We start from the raw sequence: 23,344 nt of genomic DNA, 5'->3' as shown, positions 1-23,344 counted from the left end.
AGAATAAGGTTTTAAGTGCCAAAAACATGGCTCAAGGACCCTGTTGAGTTAAGATACTTAATCATATCACAATAACTGCTATGTTGAATACTACTTAGCAGTTATCCCATCTCTAAAGTAGAGGATTTTCTCGTTATGGGTGGATACTCAGAGAGCACCATTTCCTCATGGTGTACAAATTTGGGTTCCCACACATTAGTATCCTTCCCTTTTGATAGACTTTGGGTTGATGTGATCAATCATCTTATGAGGGTGCCTTCATAACTCCACCATAGTTCGTGGGTATAAGATAAAACTTTCAACTTATTTATTGAATTATGAAACAACAACTTAACAAACAACCAGCTAAGTCTAAGATATTATAAGGATAAGAGCAAGAGATGCTAAAAACAATTTGAAATAAGAATAAACTAATAATATTCTTAAACAGAAAACCAGAAACTGAAGTTGGATTTATATGTTAATAGTGGAAACTCCTAATTGTGTACAATAGTTTTTACATGATCTAATTCAGTGGTTGTTCGATATAGTTGTGAAAACACTTGTTCTGACTGGTTTGTCTCTACCGCGTTTAGACTCCGAAAGATATTTCTAAAATATGTGAATTTACGTAATGAGTATATACATATTATGTTTCATAAATGAAACAAGATATCATTTGTTCTACTGGTTGTGTCTGTTGACAATAACCTTGAGGTGCTTCTCTTCACCAAGTGACATCAATTTATCAATAAATGAAGACACTTGAAGGCAGAGTACAAAACAAAATTTTCATCAATAGAAGTGTAGGAAACGTAAGTTTCAAAAATATTATTAAAAGATAAGCTTGGTGCTTTTGAGCAAAACATATATCAAAGTTTTCCGAAGTATCTTGAAGGGGATTTGTTGTTTATCCCATTTGCATATAATATACTTAAATTGGTGGGGGCGAATCAAACCTAAAGGTTAATGTGGTAAAACACGCTTTGGAGGTTTCTACGTGCATATTCATCAACTATTTCTTTGTTCAAGTGGTATAACATCTTCCCAACAATCAATTTATGTAACAATCTTTAGATTGGATGCAAATGGGATAACAACAAAGTTTCAAAAATGGATATTTCAAGATTGATTCCATAGGATATTTAGACATGTTCTTATCGGAATAGACATGGAAATTCATTTTTCTTCCCTACTTGGTGGAACATCATTTTTAGCACACTCTGTAGCACTACTCAGTACCCTACGACCGCTTATGTGATGGTGATAAGGTTATTTAGGGTACGTACTAGATTGGACTTCATTGAACAGTGTGATCCATGCTGGAAAATGTCTAGAATATTTCGATGTTTTCTTTCATAACATAATAATTAGCATTCATATGCATTCTTTTACTTAAGTATTTCGTATCTTTTTTATATGTTTCCAACTCATATCTATTATTTCTCTTTTGTGCAACGAGCTTGTCTACGAGAGACTATATCTAACATATTAATAGGAGGGTGCTGAGAGGAGGTCCACGAGGATAGTCTCGACCTTTACTTTTGGAGTATATCTAAGGGTGAGATAGGTTTTGATAGACCTCATAAGCACAACTCTTCGTAGGTGCCTTCTTTAAATGTGGATATGAACCAATACACTTTAGTTCCTGCAACAACTATTGACTACTACTATATAGCCCATGTTGAATGTGACGCTACTAGTCTCTAATGTTTTTAAAAATCCTCAAGTTGTGGTGCATGTTCCTCAAATTATATACTTGGAAGAGGAAGTAGTTCAGACTGAGGAGCCTTCCCCCTAGCTTGTTTTTGTTCAAACACATACTCATATAGTTCCTCAATCTCTTCAAGAGGTTGCCATTTTGTCAGTGATTTCTTTCATGTCGCTTCACAACAAACCTCCATAAGTTTCATCTACCCTCCTAAATGTTGTTGAAGTTTCTTAACCTATTCCTTCCATTTTCTTCAATATAATGACCTTAACTCCCTCTCTATCCGGGGACTAATTAAGATTTACACTTTTTTATATCATTAGTTAAAAATAGATAATATTTGTAATATATTGACTCAATTTAAGTATAATTTGTTTATACATAAAATAATGCTTTAGGTTTATTTTGGAAGGAAAAACAAGAATTTAAAATAGAGCATTCTGAGATAAATTGTGATAACACATTTATTCATTGTTTGATCAATAAAACTTTTAGATATGGCGTTTGTAACATATCGAAATTTAATATGAATGGTCTGGTTGAGACAAAATTCTAGGATATTTAGCTAACCATTTTCAATAGTGAGACTTCTCTCACCGAGCAAATATGATTGAATTTTAGTTGTTTAAAAGGAAAAAAACATAATTTTGGAACCTTGGTATGGCTTCATTTCTTCCATTTCGATTTCTTAAGTTTAGACTTGTAGTTTTAAGGATTTCACAACTTATTGGAGAGGATCATTTGAAGATTGGAGGTATTGCAACCGCATGGAACTGATCTTAGTGCTTGTCCATGAATGGTCTTCATCTTCCATTCTTCACTTTGTTAGTTACCATGGATATGAGTAGCTAACCCCTCTCCTTTTGGGATTAGATGTAGCTATTCGCTTTGATGTATCTATTTTTATTCATCTCAATATATTAATTTTTATGCAATGACATATATGGTTTATTCGTGTTCTTAATATTTATTTTAGTTTGATCAACTAAAACACAATTTTAGATGTTGAATATGTTGTTGGAAATCACATATTTGATTATAAATCAGAATAAATCATTTGCTGAGTCTATTTTTGTAGGAACAAAATTAAATTAAATTTGATTAATCGACAAAGGAATTTATAATCTTCTTTTTGATGAATTACTAGTGCTTGATAGATATGATGTTAAAGAAATCAAAGTATGGATATGATATGTTTGTTAGATCATTCAGATAATAACATGTTGAAGAGCAAAGTTTAATCTCAACGTATTTTATTGCATTTAATCTTTATTTTAGTTTCTATTTGTTTATTTTCAAACCCAAAACTACTTGTGAAAAACCTCTGATCTTAAAATTGTAATTATTGTTGAATGACCTAATAACACTCAAGTCCATATGGATACAATAGCTTTTTTTTATAAGCAAATGCATTAGAAACTGACCCAATTACAACTTACAAAAAAGTTAAATACATGTATATCGATTGGTACACCATTGAGCAAAAGTGTAAGAAGACGATCTCATAATTTTTTAGAATCATAACCAAGATCTAATTTGAATAAAAAACCATGTCTTGAACAAAAACCTTAAGACATTAATTTCATAAACCTTTTCTACTTATAAACTTTTTCACTCATTCTCGCATATCCAATATGAGACTTAACACTTGAATAAACCCAACACATAGCGATCGAATAGTAACATTGTATGTTGAGATATTATCTACTATCAGGCAATAAATCAGAATTGTCCAATTTTGTTTTTCATCCCCAAAAGTGACCATGAGTTTGATGCATCCTTCCAGATATATGATCTCATTGATGAAGCTTGATAGTTCTTTTTGGTGGCCTTGTAAGGTCCTTTTATTTCAAATGAAATACTTTTCCTACTAGGATTTGGTGGTGGTTATTTGGTCTCCATGACTTTTTAGGAATGCAATTTTATGTCATAGTTAATCTTTTGATGCTATAGCGTTGGAAGATTTAATTAAGATGATGTTGTGGTATTGGTTTATCTTGAATGCCAATGTTAGAGTGTAATTTTTAGATTGGTGTACGATTTCTTTTAATTGCATGGACAAGTTAATGTATAGATGTTATGGTCAAATACACCATGTACTCTCTCATTGATTAATGTTTACTTATATAAAAGGAAATCATTTTTATTCTATTTAATTATTCAACCAATCAGATTCAATAAGACATAGATAGTACACAATTATGAGACGAGATGCTTTCCACGGATTACCACATTCAATATCTTAGTTAGTTACCTTTAATTATATTTAATATAGTATATAGATATTTATACAATACTTTCTGTAATGATATCACTTATTGTTCACCCATAAACATCACATTAAAATTTGTAATCAATCAACATATGACTGCAAATTATCCTTTATCATAAATAGCACCATTTAATGCTTAGATTTTATTTAATCACGATGGTAACTACATTTCTGCCATCTGTTTCACATTAATTGGGTAACATATAGAAGGTGGTCCAGTAAAAGCTTTACTAACAAGAATATTGTTCACGGCCTCGGTGGGGTGGAATGCATCCCAGAACACATATTCAGTTCTATCTGTGCATGGAATTGACATGGGTAAGCAACTTAATTGTCCTTGATTCCTTCCAAGGCCACAACATGCTCTATCAGTTACACTGAACCCTGTAGAGAAAAAATCACGTTATAAGACCAAATATTATTTGAGTAAATATCCAAATTTGTTACTAAGAATTTGGTGTTTAAAAATTAATTTGACCACATTTGTGTGAACTAAATTAGGGGCACATTTTCCTGAATTAACAATCTTACCGTAGGGATTTGGATTGTCAATAACATCAGCGATAATTTCATAAGCGTTGACATACACAAAAATGGAATCATTGTACTCTGCGTTCATTTGATCCACCATTGTTTTCAAGGCGACATTAAACATGCTGACTAAGTTGTTGACATAAGCCGCACACTGTCCTGGCTGAACAAGGCGTCTGGATAATTGATTTGGTATGCAACCAAGTGGTCCTATTCCAGCTAGCAAGAACTTTCTTAGTCCTAAACCATGTAGATCCTGTAAAACAACATAGCTTCCATATCATTATAAGTTGATGATCATGTTAATGCAAAACATCTTCATAACATTACTTTGCTAATGTTAAAGAAATTAAAGTGGTGCTCCTATAATAATTTGTGTAACATAATCATATATACCCATAACTAATAATTAATGTATATAAAAATCTAGTTGTGACAAATACTTCATATGCTACTAAAAAATATTCTGGTACTTAAAAAATTGCTAGGTCCAATTATTCATTTATTATTATCTTTAATTTGAGCTAGATATTCTTGCAAAATTTACTAACTTTATGAGAAAGAGTGGATATTAAATTCGCATGAATTTAAGTATTTGTGAACTTACCATAAGACGATTTTTATAAATCCGCACAAGTACTTCAGCATAACTCGATGGGTTATAGATGTAACTTGTTCCATATAACTCAGGCAGAAGATAGTTGTTTATGTAATCATTGCTGCCATGGTTCAATACGGCCAATGACTTTGCCAAATATTCACTCAAACTCCTGTTCTCCATTTGATCGTTGAGCTGGCTTAAGGTAGTTTCAAAATTTCTCACCTGCTGGCTAAAGCTAATGCGTTCTCCCTGTGTGATTTGGTTCATTGAGTTAAAAGTTGTACATAAAATTTGTAGAAAATTATTAGGATAAGTATGTCACAATCCCATGTAGTAAATTCTAATGGATCAATGAACATTATCTCATATCATATTTCTTAGTAATTATTCCATTTTTTTAAAATTAATTGACCAATTAAAATTCATGAGAAATGGTTGTAACATACTTAGTAAGACAATTGCTTTTTTTCGATAAAAAAAATTGTATTAAACAGAATATAAGGAGTGTCCGCCCCGCCCATACAGGGAAGATCAAGAAATGATCTTTTTGCAAAACTAATTCTCGGATGATAGATTACCAGTGTTCTTTTTGCAAAACTAATTCTCGGATGATAGATTACCAGTGTTCTTTTTGCAAAACTAATTCTCGGATGATAGATTACCAGTGTTCTCCCTGTCTCATCTAATATCCCAGCTGCAGCTGAAGCATAGTTTACTCCACTGAAAATGTTGTCGCTTGGTTCTACAGTATCTGCAAATGCTGGCAGATAAGGAAGACCAACCCTTTCTCCTGCAAAAATGCAATGTCAATGCATGATATTACTTAGGTTTAATGTGTTTGGTAATCATATATTAATACAAAAACCTAGAAGGTTACCAAGGATATCAATGGGAGTTTTTCCATTGCAAAATCTTCCAGTTGGACCCGCTGAGAAGTCAATGCCATAAGGTTCAAAATTAGCTTTTGCAAGAGAGTTAAGAAAGTTGTTATTCCCAGCATCCACTAATGAATCTCCAAACACAAACATTGCTGGAAATAATGACTCTCCCACCACATCATTTGCTGAGAAAGATATCAAAAACATGGTCAACAAAGTAACTACTAGCAAGTGTGCCATCTCCAAATTTTCAAAGATTTGATGCCTTTGGATTTTAACTTGATTCAAGTTTTATATTTAACCTGTAAGGAGCTAATGATTTATATAGCTGACATGACTTTTTGTGTTCTCTTAATCTAATCTTTTTTCCTATCTACCTCCAGAATCTAAGCAGCCTGGTCACTATCACGCCATCTTACCTTGTATCTTGCACATTTTTGGGTCTTAATGGATACTATAGTTGTTGCTTAGAACTAACTTGTTTGTATTTATCCAAATAGCTTTCTGAGCAACTTTATGTTTGAGATAAAAATCAAAGATTAACAAAAAATTATAATAATGACTAGTTTGATCAAAAAACAAGCTTAGAACTTGTGGCTAATAGTTGTATACGTGGTTAGTTGACACAATCTTTTTGAAGGAGTTAATACATTATAGTGTATCATTTTTTTACAACATATTGTAAAATAAGTCTAACAATAACAATGTCTACCTCATTGTCATATGTATAATTTAAATATTTGTTGGATTACTTATCTCATTACTAATTAGTTTTGAGATAAAACTTAAACTCATATAAGAGGCATAGCCGAACTTCTTTCTAATTGTTATGTGTCAAACAATGTCATTTAGTCATAGGTCAAAGTTGAATAGAGTATACTGAGAATTAAGTCTCATAACGTCTCTCTCGTTCTCATAGACATGATTTAAATACATGCTGGACAATTACTCTCATCCAAATAATTTTGAGACAGAATCTTAACGGTATAATCATTAACTATGATATTTTTACTTTAGAAATAACAATAAATAAATAATCTATTAACTCAGCATATATAATTCATGAAGTAATGTTAAATGAGAATAAAGCTTAGTAAACACGTCAAAGGTAAATGCTCCTCTTAAAATCTTTTATTTCTTCTCTACATTCATGGCATGTGTCCTTATTGATTTATACAAGTTTTTTTCTTTAATTCATTTTTTTCTCAGTATAAATTTTCATATTACTTTAATGTTGAATTTGGAATTTCCATTATTAACTTTGATAAATTCAGAATTCATACACATCAAACCTTAATGTAGAGGAAGATTTTTCTCTAATAAAGAGGAATGTTGTTTTCATTTTAAACTACCCAATATTTATAAAAGCCTCTAATTTGAATGTCCACTTTTTTAGAAACATGCCATTGTTAATTCGTATGATTTCAAAATTTTCAAAATTTTCCAATGTTTAACTAATATTGAATTAATGACCAACAAAGTGTTGATGTAGTGATGTAAGCATCTCGATATCAATTCCTGAGATGGATACTTGTTGGGATGAACAACCACATATCTTGGAGAAGATTAATTTCTTACTCATAAGATGAGGAATACCATTGGTTATAGAAAAATAATAATATAATGGTTTTATCCAAGGATATTAAACCTCATAATTTATCTTTAAGAAGAAAAAATCTAAAAAATGGTCTCCAATAAGATTGTTCTTTAGAAAATATGTTGTCTCTGCTCCTTTAGAAATGTGTTTTTTCTTCACCATATGCTTTATCATTGAAATTATAACGTTTTTATTTAATTTTATCATAATTACCACAATTATTTATCAAAGTTAATACCAGAATGTCAAATTAGTTCATTTTTAAATAAAAATTATCACAATTAATTATTAGAAAGTTATAACAGTAAAATAAGGGCCTTAAACAATTAGCAAAATAGGATCATTAAATCAATTTTAATCTGTAGGAGCACTAAAGACTTTGAATGTTCTAATTTAATTTTAATATTTGCAAATAAATGCACAAACTTGATGTTATTTAAAACTTGTCCTCCATTCTTTTGTCATTCCAATTCATGCTAGGCAAAAAGGCCAGGGGTGAAGTAGGAATAGAGCAGAGACAGAATAAGTTAGTCACACGAATCGAAACTTCAAAAAGTTGCCTAGAACAATAAAGAAAATTTCTATCAAATAAAAAAACAAAAACAAAGACAACCACACGCAATGCAATATTTTAAGCACAATAAGCCAACCATTCTAGGAGGAACCATACAAAGCAGTGTTGTGATAACCGGACCAGACAGTCCGACCAGTTTAACAACTGATCGGACTTGAAAATGGCTCTGATTTGTAGTCTGGCATGTTAAATCCGGTGGAATCAGAGAAATTTCGGTCCAACTATGTTAAACCTGGTTGAACCACAATAACCCGGGAAGTGAACCGAACGGTTCACTTAAAATTAAAAAAAAGTAGAACACTACTCTAATATTTTGTTTTACTCCGGTCCAAAAAAGATGGCAATATGTTATTTCAATATGATTATATATAATTATTAATTATATAAAATTTTGTATTTGTATATAAATATATATTTATGGATAAGAATGATAAATTATATATGAAATCATCCGGTCCGACCAGATAGTTTAACTATTTAAACCGATTAAACCTAATACATGACCTCTTCTAGTTTGATGTCAGGCTCGGAAACATGTTTTTTCAGTTTCATGCCAGAGTAAGCAAACTCTTACTCTTACAATAAGTAAATACCTGAAATTTTTCTCCATATATTTAGTACCCGTCCTTGTTTTTTATTAGGCCAAGTGAGATCAAATAAATTGGACCGTGATTTAATTAGAGAAACACTTGTATAAAGATATATACAATACGTTATATTTGGAGACAAATATATTTATGCCGTTTTTGCTATCATTAAAGACTAAATTTTAATATATTGTCAAAATTTTGTTAGTTGTCTCTATATACATCTGTCTGCACAGAAGCTTTTCTCATTTAACTATACTGAAAAGAATTGAGGGTTTAAAATAATTTTTAATGATATGTGAAATAAGAACAAATCCTCATTGTATATAAAAAACAATTTAATTAAGTAATGTTATTATAATAAATTTTGAACAAAAGAAGTCATCATACAAATCGTGAGAATTTAAGACTCACTTCCTTTCCCGATTATTGTTACTTATTGGACACTTCAATTTGATATTTTGGGGTCATATTCTTTATGAACATTAATCGGTCTCATACTTATCTCAATTTAGATTACATCCTTATTTCAGTCACATATCAAATATATGATAATATCAAAATGTTCATTATAACCAAAGAAGTACCGAACCAATTTATGCATAAAACAATCATATTTTTTGGGTACTACTAAGGGTATCGTCTCACCCTTTGAGTAAAGAACTAATTCATTTTAGAGTGTGATTGCCCCTCTCAACAAGTGTCGCTCCTAGGAATCAAACCTTTGATATTTTGGTTATTCTGGAATCTAATATAGCCTTACATTCATTAGACCAACACTTTGTTGATAAAGTAATCATATTTGACAGCACAACATAATTCAAAAAGAATAAAACAAAATAGCATAGTCATATAGTGGGGCCATGCATTATTGCACGTACTACCTAATCACATTACAAACAAGTTTTGGAGTCAATGCTTTTTACTTTATACATGTCAATAAGAGCATAGATTTCTTCTGATAGTGAAAGTAACCAAGTGGAACAAGGAGACATAGATTGCTTCTGATAGTGAAAGTATGAACGAGGAACCACACCAGGTTTCACACTCTGAACGAGCAACACTTTTACAAAAGAGCAGGGTTTCCCTCGTGAACTCATTTCTTGCAAAGCAAGAAGCCAAAGAGGAAAATAAAGCTAGCAATTGGCAGACATGTTCAAACCAAAAAAAACATGATTTCCATTTTATATATTTTACAAACAGAATAGAATACAATATTTGATCAAAAGCTGAAATTTTTGGCCGCATTATACTCAGTGCAGGTACTACTATTTTATAAGTCTGGTGCCATAATTTTTTTTGGGTCCCTACTAATTTAAATTTGAATATCAAAGTTTAAAAAAAAACTGAGAAGATGAAGCAATATCAAAATAAAAATAAATGTTCATTATATATTAAATAATTTAATTTTGTAATAAATTTATAATAACATATCAAATCGTGAGAATGTAAGATACATTTTATTTTTGGTTCGATTATTGTTGGGGACTTGAGTCCATTATTATTTTTGCAGGGTCATCTTCTTAGTAAGCGTTAAACAGTCTCATACTTTTGTCATTCTAGATTAGACCCTTATTTTAAATAGCATCACTATGTCAGAATTCGCATTTAACAACGTTCGTTTAACAATGTCCTTGTGTTGAACACCGTTAAATGTAAGGCGAAAGAAAATCAATAGCATATAGTGAAGCAAACGCTATTAAATGTGATAGGCATATATATTTAAAATTTCAAATTCCTACAATTTAGTATCAAATATTTTTTATATCTGATATAAATAATAAATAGTGATATAAATATTATCAACTATATTGATAAAATTATTTCGATATAAATATTGACATCAAATTAAATACTGATATAAATAGTATCAATTATTTTGATATGAATATATACATAAAAACTTAGATTCAAAAAAAATTATAGATGAGTTGTTTCTAAGAACAAATATATTAATATAAATATCTAAAAATATTAATATAATATTTACATATGAACATATACATTCTAGAGCGCTAAATATAGTGAGAATTATGGAAAGTCTACTTTTAACATCATTTTTTGTAGTGAGTATTTCTTAATGTATTCCTATTTAAAAGCAACCAGAAGGTTATGATGAACCATGCAAGGAACACTTATTGTGTCGTCTGAATAAGAGTTTATATGGTCTGAAACAAGCCCCGAGACATTGAAACAAGAAGTATGAATCCTTCATGATCAACTATAGTTTCAAGAAGACAACTGGTGATAATTGTGTATTCATGAAAATGTATGAAGATGGAAGCTTTATTATCCTCCTCTTATATGTTGATGATATGTTAATCATTGGGCATGACAAGACCAAGATTGTTGGTTTGAAGAATGCTTTATGAAAGTCTTTTGCTATGAAAGACTTGGGTCCTGCAAAGCAGATCTTTGGAATAAGGATAATCAGAGATCATTCCAAGAAGTTGTTATGACTATCACAAGAGAAGTACAATAATAAATTTCTCAAGAGATTCAACATGGATAAGGCCAAACTTGTTAATGTTCCAACGATTGATGAAGAAAGGAAATAAATGAGCAGAATGTCTTATCCCTCTATTGTAGGATGGCTTGTACAAGACCAGATATTGCCCATGCAGTTGGAGTTATGAGCCGGTTCTTGTCCAATCCCGGCAAAGAGCATTGGAATGTAGTAAAGTGGATATTGAGATATCTGAGGGAAACTACCAAAAAATGATTATGTTTTGGTAATGAAGATCGTATGTTAGTAGGATACATAGATGCTGACATGACTGGAGATTTAGATTCCAGAAAATCTACATCAACTTATCTAACTACCTTTTTAGGGGTAACTGTATCTTGATAATCAAAGTTACAAATATGTTTATATATGAATGAACATCAAGTTTATATATTGTTAGCTTATATATGAATGAACATCAAGTTTTTCCAAAAATAAATATGCTAAAGTAGCCTTGAGGTTAGTCACTCTACTAATAATTTGAAATTTCCAATGTTACATATTTGATATTTATTATATAATTAGAGTTTAGTCTTAACCATGTTGCAACCATGATGATATAAATAAATAAGAAATTACCTTATCATTATTTGGAACATGTGTCAATATAGAAGTACCCGATGTTAATAACATTGTTGCTAATGCCTCCACATCTACTCCTGAATTGTTTTGATTTATGACATTCGTTAGCAAAATTTGAAATTTTTGTTCCATTGATGACATTTCTTGCTTATATTTTGCCTCCATTTTCTCAACTTTATCATTCAACAATTTCAATTCATCAACATGTTTTTTCTCAAATTTTGCTATTTTTTCTGTTCTTTTCAAAAGGGTAGGTGTGGTAACTCTTCCATGACACCTAACTCTTCCAGGCTTTTCTTTCCCAAACACACTTTGAAAAGCTTCGTGAGGTTGGTGACTAGAATTTTCAATTAAATCTTTAAGTTGTGCCTATTTTTAGAAGCAATCGAGTTAGCATAAAACTATATTTTTGTTCTACAATCGAGTTGTGCCTAAATCATGGCTAAACTCCAAAGAGTTAGCATAAAACTTTTATTGACCATGTTTATTAAAATCTAGTCATATTCTAGAACTTAATTACTATACTAATAAATAAATTTACCCTTGCATTAGTTGTTTCTTGGTCCAATGGCTCTCCTTTCTTGCTTTGTCTAGTTTCACAAAACATTTCAACTTGGTTGGGCATCTCTTTATTCTCCTTAGTTGCACATTGCATTTTGCAAAAATAAAATATTTAAATACAACAACTAAACCAAATAATATAAATAATTATATTTATAATTAAAATATCACACCAATCTTTCCCTTATGACACCGAAGTTCACAGGTCCCATTCGGTGTCTCCATTTCTGCTGAGCTTTATTTTTCGAATTTTGTTCACTCATTTCTTATATACAATAATACAAAAACATTGCATCAATGATCTGTTAGTGTAAGAGACACATTGTAGTAGACAATGTGATCTATAATGATGAATAAGAGACACATTATATTTCAATTTCAAGCTTGCATCAAAGATACAATCATGTACTGCAAGGATTTTGACAAGTGTATTCCTAGTCCTAATGCATAATATGGAATATACAAACAGACCAAGTAAATGTAGTTAATTCACTATTGATCACAAGGCTAGCTTCCTGATGAACATGCTTCAAAACAAATTGTTCATGCTGCACAACTAACAGAAGAGTTTACACATAAGGTCTGCTTCTAATGTTTGGGGTAATTATTAGTTAGAAACTCTAGTAAATTAGGGAGTGAAGATGAATTTAGGTAAATCGTGATTGAAATGTATTATTACATCATTGTTCTTAATGCAAGTCATTTTTAGGATTTATCCAAATACCCAAAGATTATAGTCAGCAATTCACCTCATCTCATTTTCAAGAATTTTTTTGAACGTTGTTGGAAAAGAGGATTCTAATTATCCCATGTGAGAGAATGAAGAGAAATGAATTCTATTTAATGTACAATATTTCCCAATTGGAAAGTCTATCAAGGAGAAAAGAAATACCTTGTTAAATCATCTAAAACATGATAGCTTAACTATCACATGGATTACAAATCCACCCAAGAATTAACTCATTGTTACTTAACCACAGATTATTTCTAGGAGACGTTGTAATGGGAATTAACTTATCTGATAATTTCTCCGCATATTTGAACACAGGGCTAGCTTCACCAATATAACAAGTATAATATTACTTTTTGACAAGTGTATTGCAATTTAAGATAAACTGAAGTTTAAGAATCTTACTTAATATTTCCAAGACTCCAATATTGTATCAATTCCTTAAAGTGTGATTCTGGAATGTCTTTGGGACGATTTTTCAGGCGCTCATATGTTGTTTTGTACTTGCTAAAATGTTCTGTGAGAAATAATATGGTATTAGTACCACATGCCATGTACTGTGAGACAAATTCATTGATCTAAAAGGATTAAATCCACCACTAGCCAAACCAAGTCTTATGTTGCGTGAGTCAATAGCAAACGCTTGTCAAAATCTTTCCATGCCTCGCCATCGGCAGGATGTCTCAACTTCCCATCTTTTGAACGCTCTTCTTCATGCCACCTTAACGAGCTAGCTGTCTTTGAAGACATAAATAGTCTTTGTAGTCTAGGAATTAGGGGAAAGTATCTTAAAACTTTAGCAGGAACTTTGTGAGCATTCTTGTTTTCATCATTCTCACTAGATGATTTTGTATATTGTGAAGCACCACATACATGGCAGGAGCAGTCATTCTTATGATCCTTCCAATACAACATGTAGTCATTAGGACATGCATCAATCTTTTCATAATCAAGCCCCAAATCTTTTATCATGCCTCTAGTTTTATAAAATGAATCAGGGATATTAAAATGAGGCATAACTTCTCTCAAGAGCCCTAGCAAGGAGGTAAATGATGCATTACTCCACCCATGAAGACATTTCAACAAGTACAATCGAATCGTGAATGACAATGTAGAGAAATTCTTACAACCTGGGTACAACTCTTGTTGTGCTTCTTCAATTAGATTATAGAACTTTTTAGCATCATCATTGAGGCCCTTGTTAAGTTCATTGTCTTCTGCCACATCTCTAAATGTATCATGCAATAATCCTTCAATATCATCAATTGAATCATCATCATCTTCCATGCAACCATCAATATCCGTGTCTTTTAGAACCTCGCCATGGCGAACCCATACATCATATCCCTTTTCAAACCCATATCATATTAGATGGTCGTACATTATAGCACTGACTTCCCAGCAAGTATTGTGACATTTAGCACAAGGACACAAAATTTCTGCTCCTTGCGATTTTCCATTGGTGTAAGCATAGTTCAGAAAAAACTCAACATCATCAATGTACTCTGAGCTATACCTCGACAATTTAGTTCATTCTTTGTCCATCACAGTAACTAGAATTTTGGAAAATCAAAATAATTAAATTGGTCATTTAAGCCAATTGAAATTATGCATAAGGTGTTGATCTCTAAAGGCTCTAGTACATAACAAAATGAGTACAATATTAAAATATTCATTCAACTATTACTTTCCATAAAAATCTTAAAAAATATACAAAGGAAAAAAAAAGAAGGAAAAGAGACATTTGAAAATATAAGTAAAGTAACTTCAAGTCGTATTTCATAAAAGTGTGAGACTACAACAAAATTTGTTACTTCTTCTTAATTGAAAAATTTCCTACCATTTCATTATTTTCAAAGTATAATTTTGTCGCATTTTTTATATATGATAGCATATTATTCAAGCATATAGCCTATTACATTGCATTACTGTCAAAATATAACCATGTCTCATATGATATATAACTAATAAAAACATATGATATATATAATTATATATATATATATATAATATGATAATTGATATGTCATATTCAAACATCTTTCACTATTATATTTTAAGTGTTCAATAAGTGATCAGTTTTCAGATAATGATGAAATCTTTTAAAGAAATACTGTTTATTTCAGAAGATCAATAAGTGAATCTAATGATGGATAAATAAGAGTTGTTTATATAAATATGCCAAGGAAGGTTATCTTTTTAGTGATGGTTACACTTTTGAAAATCACAAGAAAAATAAGTATAGGTATTTATGGATGGAATGAAAGAGAAATGATGTTCCCTTGGTTTGGTGTTGCTTCATCAATTAAGTGGAATGGAAATGAGTATTTTTTTTCATTTCATCCCTTCCAAAAGTCTCAAGCACTTGAGGTGTACCAACAATCAAAATAAAATGTGCACAATAGCTTGTTACAGAACATATTAATTGAGATTCTATGATTTAGTTATATATATTTTGTAATTAATTCTCTTTATTATATAATATTGTTGGGATTGGGGAGTCCTTTATAGTTATATATAGATTACATGATACTGTTCACATTTGGTATTTTCCCCATTTTAGAACTTTTTGTTAAAGAAACTTTGAAAACATGTAGCATGTTTTTTCAGCTTTTACAAGAAAAACTTCTTAAAAGAACTTTCCCATTAATAAAAGCAAATATAGTTGCAACTGTGTTGTTTTTACTAAAACAAAGTTGGAGGTTAATTGTAGGTTGCACTATTGATGGGTAAATAGAAATGTTTGTATCATTGTAGTGTTGATTGCAATAGATTCTCAGTGGAACAGATCAATGATTGAAAAACAAGTAATCTAAGAAGTGATGAGATAACTCAAAACTTGATCTGAATCTAAAATGAAAAGGCAACTAGTTTTTAACTTAACCTACAATGTGGATAAACTTAAGAATGTGACAATGATATTTTCTTCAGGAATTGATGTTACTGCAAAAGAGGAATAAAATTCACTATGCAATGCAAAAGAGATTGACTACTCAAAGTACAAATTTTATGAGTTCTGATTGACACTATTTTTAGATATATGGTATCAAGGTGGAAAGTACATCACAACCATATATTCATTCAATCAACTGATTGAAATATTTCATACATAAAAGAATTTCTATGGTAATTTCAAAGAACCACCTCACAGATCGAGCAAAAACAGAAACCTTATTCACAACAAGTATATTTATTTACCTTCACTTTGCCAGCATTGCAAGTCATGCATAAGACATTACCAATAATATGGATATCTACAAATAACCCTACAAATATATACAATTATAAATATTCATATAAAAATGATTACCCTTTGTCAAACTGATTTATTTTATTTACAGGCAAGTATGAAGTTGTGACTGGTTTATTTTATTTACCGAAGAACCTGTCTTTGGTTTGGTAAGTACCGGTTATCTGTGAGACTGCCAACTGAAATTCACTAAAAATGGCTATTCTTTCTACCCTCACCACCCTTGCCAATTGCACACCGGCTACGCAGGCTTCATAATCGGCCTAGTTGTTGAAAGTTGGCAAGGTGAATGTAAGGGAATGCTCAATGGTAATCTCATGGCCATTGTCCTATAGTATTTTGGCCCCACTCCCCATGGAGTTGAAAGATCCATCAACAAGGATCTTATAAGAATGCCACGGATTGTCTGACTATGTGGTTAGCTCGACGACGAAATTAGAGAGAACTTGGCATTTGATCACCGTTCGAGGTTCGCACTAGATGTCAAATTGGGAAAGTTTGATTAGTTGGGTCCCACAGGGCTCTGTAACTCACCTAGAGAGAGGTAAATAGGTGATACAATATACAATTAATGTTGCTCGATTAATAAACAGATTTACAAGTTTCCTTATTTCTTAATTGATTAAAAAAAAATTTAATCGATTAACTCATTCTAAAGATAATCGATTAACTACAGAACCTAATCGATTTTTCAGTTCTTGTTCTATGAAAAATAGTTTTCTTTGATCTCCAAGATTACCAAGATTTAACTAAACTTATATGCATTTTTAAAGATGACTAAGAATAGTAAATACACATAACAGAATATGCAAATAACTCAGAATGATATGCATATCAAGTTAAGTAAATCAATTAATACGAAAATTTAAAGAGATATGGATTGAGAAGAATGAGACACGACTTTTATCCTGGTTCGTTTGCGGGTCCACTTGTAAACAACATCTAGGCATCCCCTACTGATCTTGGGAAATTTTTATTCACTATGGAATATAATTGTTTCTTACAAACACAATTCTAATACAACACACAAGAACTCTCGTATTGGATCTATTGAGCCTTAAACCTGGTTTGACCACTCAAATCGCCTACTCGGATACCAACACCTTTCGTGATTCAGGGCCCAGCCAACTTCTCGCTCTATCCAAGACTTCTTGCTCTCGTGAAGACACCTGCTATCTAACCGTAGCTAGGATTTCCCAAACCAATTCTCTATCAATGGTGATACAAAACACACCAAAAGAATATGTCTATGTCAATGTCTGAATCTTTCAAGTTATTGAGGCACATATGCGTGCAGAATATTCACTCTTCTAGAATCTAAGAATCCTTCTACAAATCTCACAAAACCATAATCTAGAAAATTTATGATGCAAGGTTTCTTTTCAAAGATATGACAATTAAGCTCTTTGGAAATCTTTATAAAGATTATCTATTTTATCTCTTTTTCAAAAGAACACTTTGAAAATCACTCTATAGATATGAATGTGTAAGAGCAATGTGATTATTCAGAACTATGTGAAATCTATCTGTTTTTCGTTATGTGTGTTCTAACTATCAATGATATGAAGCAACATGGAAAAACTTGGGCTAATATACAATTTTGTTTTCTAGTACAGATAATCGATTATTACTAAATCTTAATCGATTAACGATTCTTTAAAATACAAGAAATTAGAAATTATAACATCCCTTAATCGATTAACCAATACTTAATCGATTAACAGGTTCCCAAGTTTTCCAATGTTTAATCGATTAAAATTACTCTTAATCGATTAAAGTTTTTTCGAAAATATATTTCAATGTGATATAAACCTCCTACATGATTTGTAAAAGTATGATGTATAACTTTGAATGATGTATGATTTAAAACTCTTTTTAAATGCATCAAATTCATATGATCATGTATTTATGCAAGTACATGTAAATCATGTATGTATGCATGTAAGTCTCATTTTAGTTATGATTGATTTTAGCTTGTGAGACTTCCATTAGGGTTCATCCTAGCCTAGACTCTTTCTAAGAAAACATCTTAAGACCTAATAATGATATAAAAACACTTAGCCTCTAGATCTACTTGAATGCTTTAGCTTTTGTGAACTTGAGTCTTGACTTTTTTGTTGACTTTGTTGTTTGTTGATTTGTTCGTCCCTTCAAGCTTGTCCTTAATATACAATCTGCTCATTGATGCATGTTTTCATTTTACAATCTCCCTTTTTTTATAATGACAAACACTTGTTGGATCTGACAACTAGTTATTGGATCTGCTTGATGACAATCATCTATGGTTTTCAATTTTCTTGTTATAAGTTGATGCACATTTCTCCCTATTGCTCCCCCTCAATTTTAGCATAGGGTGATTTATCATTTTCTTGTGGAAGCCTCAACTTTTCTCCTCCTGCAACTCCTACAAAACATAAACAATAAATGAAAAAGTGTGCATGAATGGTGATTGTTGATCTGTGACCCCATTGAAGAAAAAAACTTTTGATAAAATAATAACATGAAAGACATTAAATTTGAAAATTGTAAATTAAATTTGGTTAAATAAAGGTTTTTGTTTCATAACTTTTGCTGAATAAACCAAATGTGAGAAACTATAGCCAAACACAATAAGGATTCTGATTTGAATTGACAATTGTATAAAACCCCCTTTTCTTTCATGAGTGTATAATTTTCTATGATTGTACATTCTAGAACTTGATTTATTACCGTTTCAAGATTGAAATTTGTTTGTATGCATTAAAATGATAGAGGCAATTAAGAATTTTTCTTTTGACCTTCAACTGCTTTCTATGAGCATTGAAAACCTATTAGTTGCCCATTTTTTAGCCGGAGCTTTAGTGATTTTTCATAGCTACTCAAATGACGGTTTGGGGTAATTTGTGATGTTAGATTGAAGCAATGAGAAAAGTAAAAAGGCCATGTATAGTGAAAGAAACCATGAAAATGTGAAGAGGAAAAAATTCATCCTTTCTTTTAGAAAAATAATAATAAGAATGAATAAAAAATGAAAAACATATTACAAAGTATACTAAAGGAGAAAGGATTAAAAAAGTATATTATAAAAAGAAGGGTTGATCGAAAAAGGATCATATGATAAAGTAAGGCATATTAAGAAAATCTCAATGCTTCAATCAGATGTCTAAAAATTTTAAGTATTTTGGGAAACATTTGTAAGCCTTTTGAAGTACCACCATTTCTTTGTTTATCTCATCTTAAATCATTCACTTTGCCTCATTACAACCATTTAAAGACCTCTTGATTTTTGCATGCATTCAAATACAATCAATGGCAATTTGGTCTATAATCAAGCCTATGGTAATTTACTTTCATTAAAATTTGAGTGAAATACTATGACCTTTAAACACATGAGAGTGATGAGAGCAGAATGATCATAATTCATGCAGTTGTTATGACTCAAAGACTTAGCTTGAATTAAATTTGTTTATGATTGTCTTGTCTTGATGTCTGGATTGTTTCAAAACTAACATGAGATTGCTTGTTATTTTGGGTCATGGTTTCTATATCATCATTCATGCATGATTGTGAAAGTTAGACATAATATTTGCTCGAGGACAAGCAAGAGATACGCTTGAGGAGATTTGATGAGCGTGAAATTATGCTACATTGGCATTGCATTTAACTTGCATTTTAAGACATAATTAGAACTTTATGATTGTTTTAGCTTTTATTTCTTTTTGTTCGGGTTGAGTGTGCGTTTTTGGCTATGTTGTGCAGTTTGGATGGATTGAAGCCAAAAAGAGTAGAGATTGGAGGCAAGAAGATGGAATTCAGTGTTGAGGCTATGTAAAGACCAATTTGAGGGCCAAAAGAAGTCGTGAATGTTATATTCTATTCCTATTGTTTAGATCTGTTTTGATGGGCTTAGCCCAATATTTTGTAATTAGGATAAATTAGGATTCTCCCTCAACGGTTGAACACACTTTACATTACAATTCTCTATTTTAGAATTTGGGATTCTCTTTTCTATTATGAGTGATTAATGCCCTTTGTTTCTAGGATTGGGGCTATACGCTTTTACATTCAATAAACACATGTTTTTACTTCTATTTCATTGAGTGTTGTGATTTAAATCCTTAAACTGAGTTTTATTCCTATGAGTTGTCGGGCCAACAAATTACACCTCTTAGATACATTGGCGAAATCCCAGGAGGTGAACTCAACTATTCGACCATTCAGTTATTCAAACTAGAATCCTAATTCACGTGAGTAGTCTTAGGATTCCCGGGGGTTTCTAGAATTCACCTTGGATTACTACAAAGCGATTGGATAGAAAGATCCAAGTAAAGGATTCAATTGATAATCGTACCACGAGAGTAGGTGTGACTTCAATTTAGTACAGCTGTCGGAGATCAATAGAGGATAACACCTATCAAAGAGCAATTCACCCTCATAACTTAAAGTTCATGAAAAGGAGAAAAACAAGGATTTGCGAGTGTAAAGGCAATAAACCTTATCATGGGAACCCTTCCTAAATTAGATTTCAATCCTTTTTAATATTTTCATAATTACTATGGTCAATTGATCGATTATTCTAAATTCAATTTTATTCCTTATTTGAGTTAAGTTTAAATTAATTTTTATAATTAATGGAATTTTCTATCCTCATAGGATTAATAATTTATTACTTGACGATATAATCGTCCACTTGCGATTTTCTAGTCCTCATGGACTAATGAGTGTGATGTAGCCCCTTGTACCTCCAATTCTTGCGGGAACTGAAATCTCTGCTCCACCATCCATGTTATGTCGCATGAGCATAGAATGAGTCCAAACCAAGGATGGATTCTTCCCAGCATTTGAAGAAGACCCTCCAGCATCCAAATTTCTCATACGTCCTAGATGATGATGAGAACTGTTCATTCCAGCGGTACGTTTCACTCTATTGGGGCTTTCGTTGTTCATTTTGGTGAAATAGGAATGCTTAATCGATTGGATAGGAAAATTGAATTAGGTTTTAGAACAGGGTAATCCATGGTCACCCAATTTCAACCAAATTGATGGGTTAGAGTTTAAGAGGAGGAAAGATATAGAGATTGGGTAGCTCGATTTTGAGTTTGATGAAGAATTTCAAGATGAATTTGGGTGAGGGGGACAGAATGCGCGAGGTTTAGGGTTTGAAGAAACTAAACCCAGAATTGTGTTTGAATCTGTTTTGTGACTGCACCTAATCGATTAACCTTTACGTTAATCGATTAACAAGATTGAATTTTTTATTAACATAGATAATCGATTATGTTCTAAACTAATCGATTACATATTTAAAATTTTTTAGCTCAGGTAATCACCTATAAGACTCATAATCGATTATATTACTAAGCAAAAGCCCAGATAATTGATTAACCCACAGAACAGTCAATTAAATAAGTCACTAAGACAGATTTTGGCACAATTTAAATTAGTTTAGAGGTTTGTTAACACTCCAATAGAAATGTCATGTCCTAAACACTTAATGCACACTTAACTAACAGCAAAAACACATGAAAGCATATACAATCAAGAATAAAGTATACAATTAAGAATACATGCATTTATTAACGATAAGTGCGATTATTTAGGATTGTCTAGTCATCTAGCATGCATTCAACCATTTAGGCATAATATCAGGCATAACATGTGCTAAGACAATAAAAAACAGAACATGCCTCGATATATAGTTACCTCTTATACGTTACCTCATCCTTATCAAAATATTAGAAGGTTGCCATATTTGAATTCTTCTTTGGCCTTTCTTAAATTTCTTGATTCTTGTATTTCTTTTCTTGCATAACACTTTAGTCCTTTAAATGTGAATCCTCATAAGTACCTACAAAACATTAAGCATACCTTTCCTCTCCTCTTTTGGAGATGGCTTATCCAATGTTAAATTTGCATAGGCTTTTCAAAAAGAATTTTGGTCATTGCATTAATATGAAATATGACTTGTTGTGCTTTATCATAATTGGAATATCCTAGATAATATTTTTACATTTACTTATGAACCAACATGGTTAAAAGATCTTATAATTTTTCAACAATGAGATTTTTGCATTTAAGAATATGTAAATGAGAAACATATAGTTTTTGGCCTAAAAGGTGCTTTTGGGGGATTTTCTTGAAAATATACTTATCATACCACTTATTCTTGAAAATATGGCCTCACTAGGATTCCATGAAAGAATTTATTTATAACACTGATATTATGTAACACTTGGAGTTTAGAAAAGATACCTCATTACCTTTATAGCACAACACTTCCAAACTTCATGCATTTGAGTTGACATTTTTGTTCGTAAGTGTCATAGTCCTTTTTCTTTAATGATAAGTAAATGAAGCTTGATCTTCTCACCTACCATGTGCCTAGAACACTTATTTTCCATATGCAATTTGATGTTCATATGTCCTTAGGTACACCTATAAAACAAATTTACTTGCATGTCTTGGGTGCCCAAATAATATTGGGTCCCTTGATGTTTTGTGCAAAACAAAACTGACTGCACTTAATCGATTAAGCTTAGTATTAATCGATTAATCTATGTTGGACTTAATCGATTATGCGTGTGGATAATCGATTATTCTGAGTTCTTGCATATTCTTGATCTCATGAGATTTTTCTTCATCTAATCTCAGGAGATTTTTCTTCTTCACTATTGAAAAATATTTGATACACACAAACTTCCAATATAATCAAAAACTAAGATGCTACTTTCTTGGATTCTACAAGCTTGACAACCACGGGTTGACCTCTCTAATTTGCCTACTAAGATCACGTATATTTACGCGATTAGGCCCCAATCAGGTATCGCTTGCACCAAGACCTCCTAGTCTTTGTGAAGAATAATAGGATCTCTTCTTAAAGTGAAGTTACTCTCCTAGAGATCACTTTCCTTGAATGAAATAGATTTTGAGTTTTCTTGAGTACTGAATACTCGAATATAACAATGTAAACTCAATTCTAAAACACTAAGAAGAATACTTACAAGAA

The 23,344-nt window shown here is 31.3% G+C and overlaps 1 protein-coding gene and 2 long non-coding RNA genes across 3 annotated transcripts; 1 reads left to right on the top strand and 2 right to left on the bottom strand.

Annotated features, from left to right (window-relative positions):
• The first annotated feature begins 533 nt into the window (after nucleotides 1-533).
• On the top strand, nucleotides 534-16,280 carry LOC109336990. The gene is made up of 3 exons (XR_002106390.1): nucleotides 534-544; nucleotides 8,244-8,245; nucleotides 16,169-16,280. It is a non-coding gene; the product is annotated as an uncharacterized LOC109336990 (long non-coding RNA).
• LOC109336987 (GDSL esterase/lipase At5g08460-like) lies at nucleotides 4,051-6,270 on the bottom strand. Its single transcript, XM_019573844.1, has 5 exons — nucleotides 5,972-6,270; nucleotides 5,757-5,884; nucleotides 5,101-5,343; nucleotides 4,494-4,749; nucleotides 4,051-4,346 (listed from the first exon to the last, which is right to left on the bottom strand). Exons 1-5 carry the CDS (start codon nucleotides 6,210-6,212, stop codon nucleotides 4,126-4,128), a joined length of 1,089 nt encoding a protein of 362 aa, XP_019429389.1. The 5' UTR covers nucleotides 6,213-6,270; the 3' UTR covers nucleotides 4,051-4,125.
• On the bottom strand, nucleotides 12,359-23,254 carry LOC109336989. Its single transcript, XR_002106389.1, has 4 exons — nucleotides 23,243-23,254; nucleotides 13,515-13,626; nucleotides 12,553-12,644; nucleotides 12,359-12,408 (listed from the first exon to the last, which is right to left on the bottom strand). It is a non-coding gene; the product is annotated as an uncharacterized LOC109336989 (long non-coding RNA).
• Between the last annotated feature and the right edge of the window lie 90 nt (nucleotides 23,255-23,344).

This window comes from Lupinus angustifolius, unplaced genomic scaffold (assembly GCF_001865875.1).
Source record: "Lupinus angustifolius cultivar Tanjil unplaced genomic scaffold, LupAngTanjil_v1.0 Scaffold_1_651, whole genome shotgun sequence".
In the NCBI taxonomy this organism is placed as follows: domain Eukaryota; kingdom Viridiplantae; phylum Streptophyta; class Magnoliopsida; order Fabales; family Fabaceae; genus Lupinus; species Lupinus angustifolius.
Note: the sequence above shows the minus strand (reverse complement) of the source record. Positions and strands in the feature narration are given on the sequence as shown.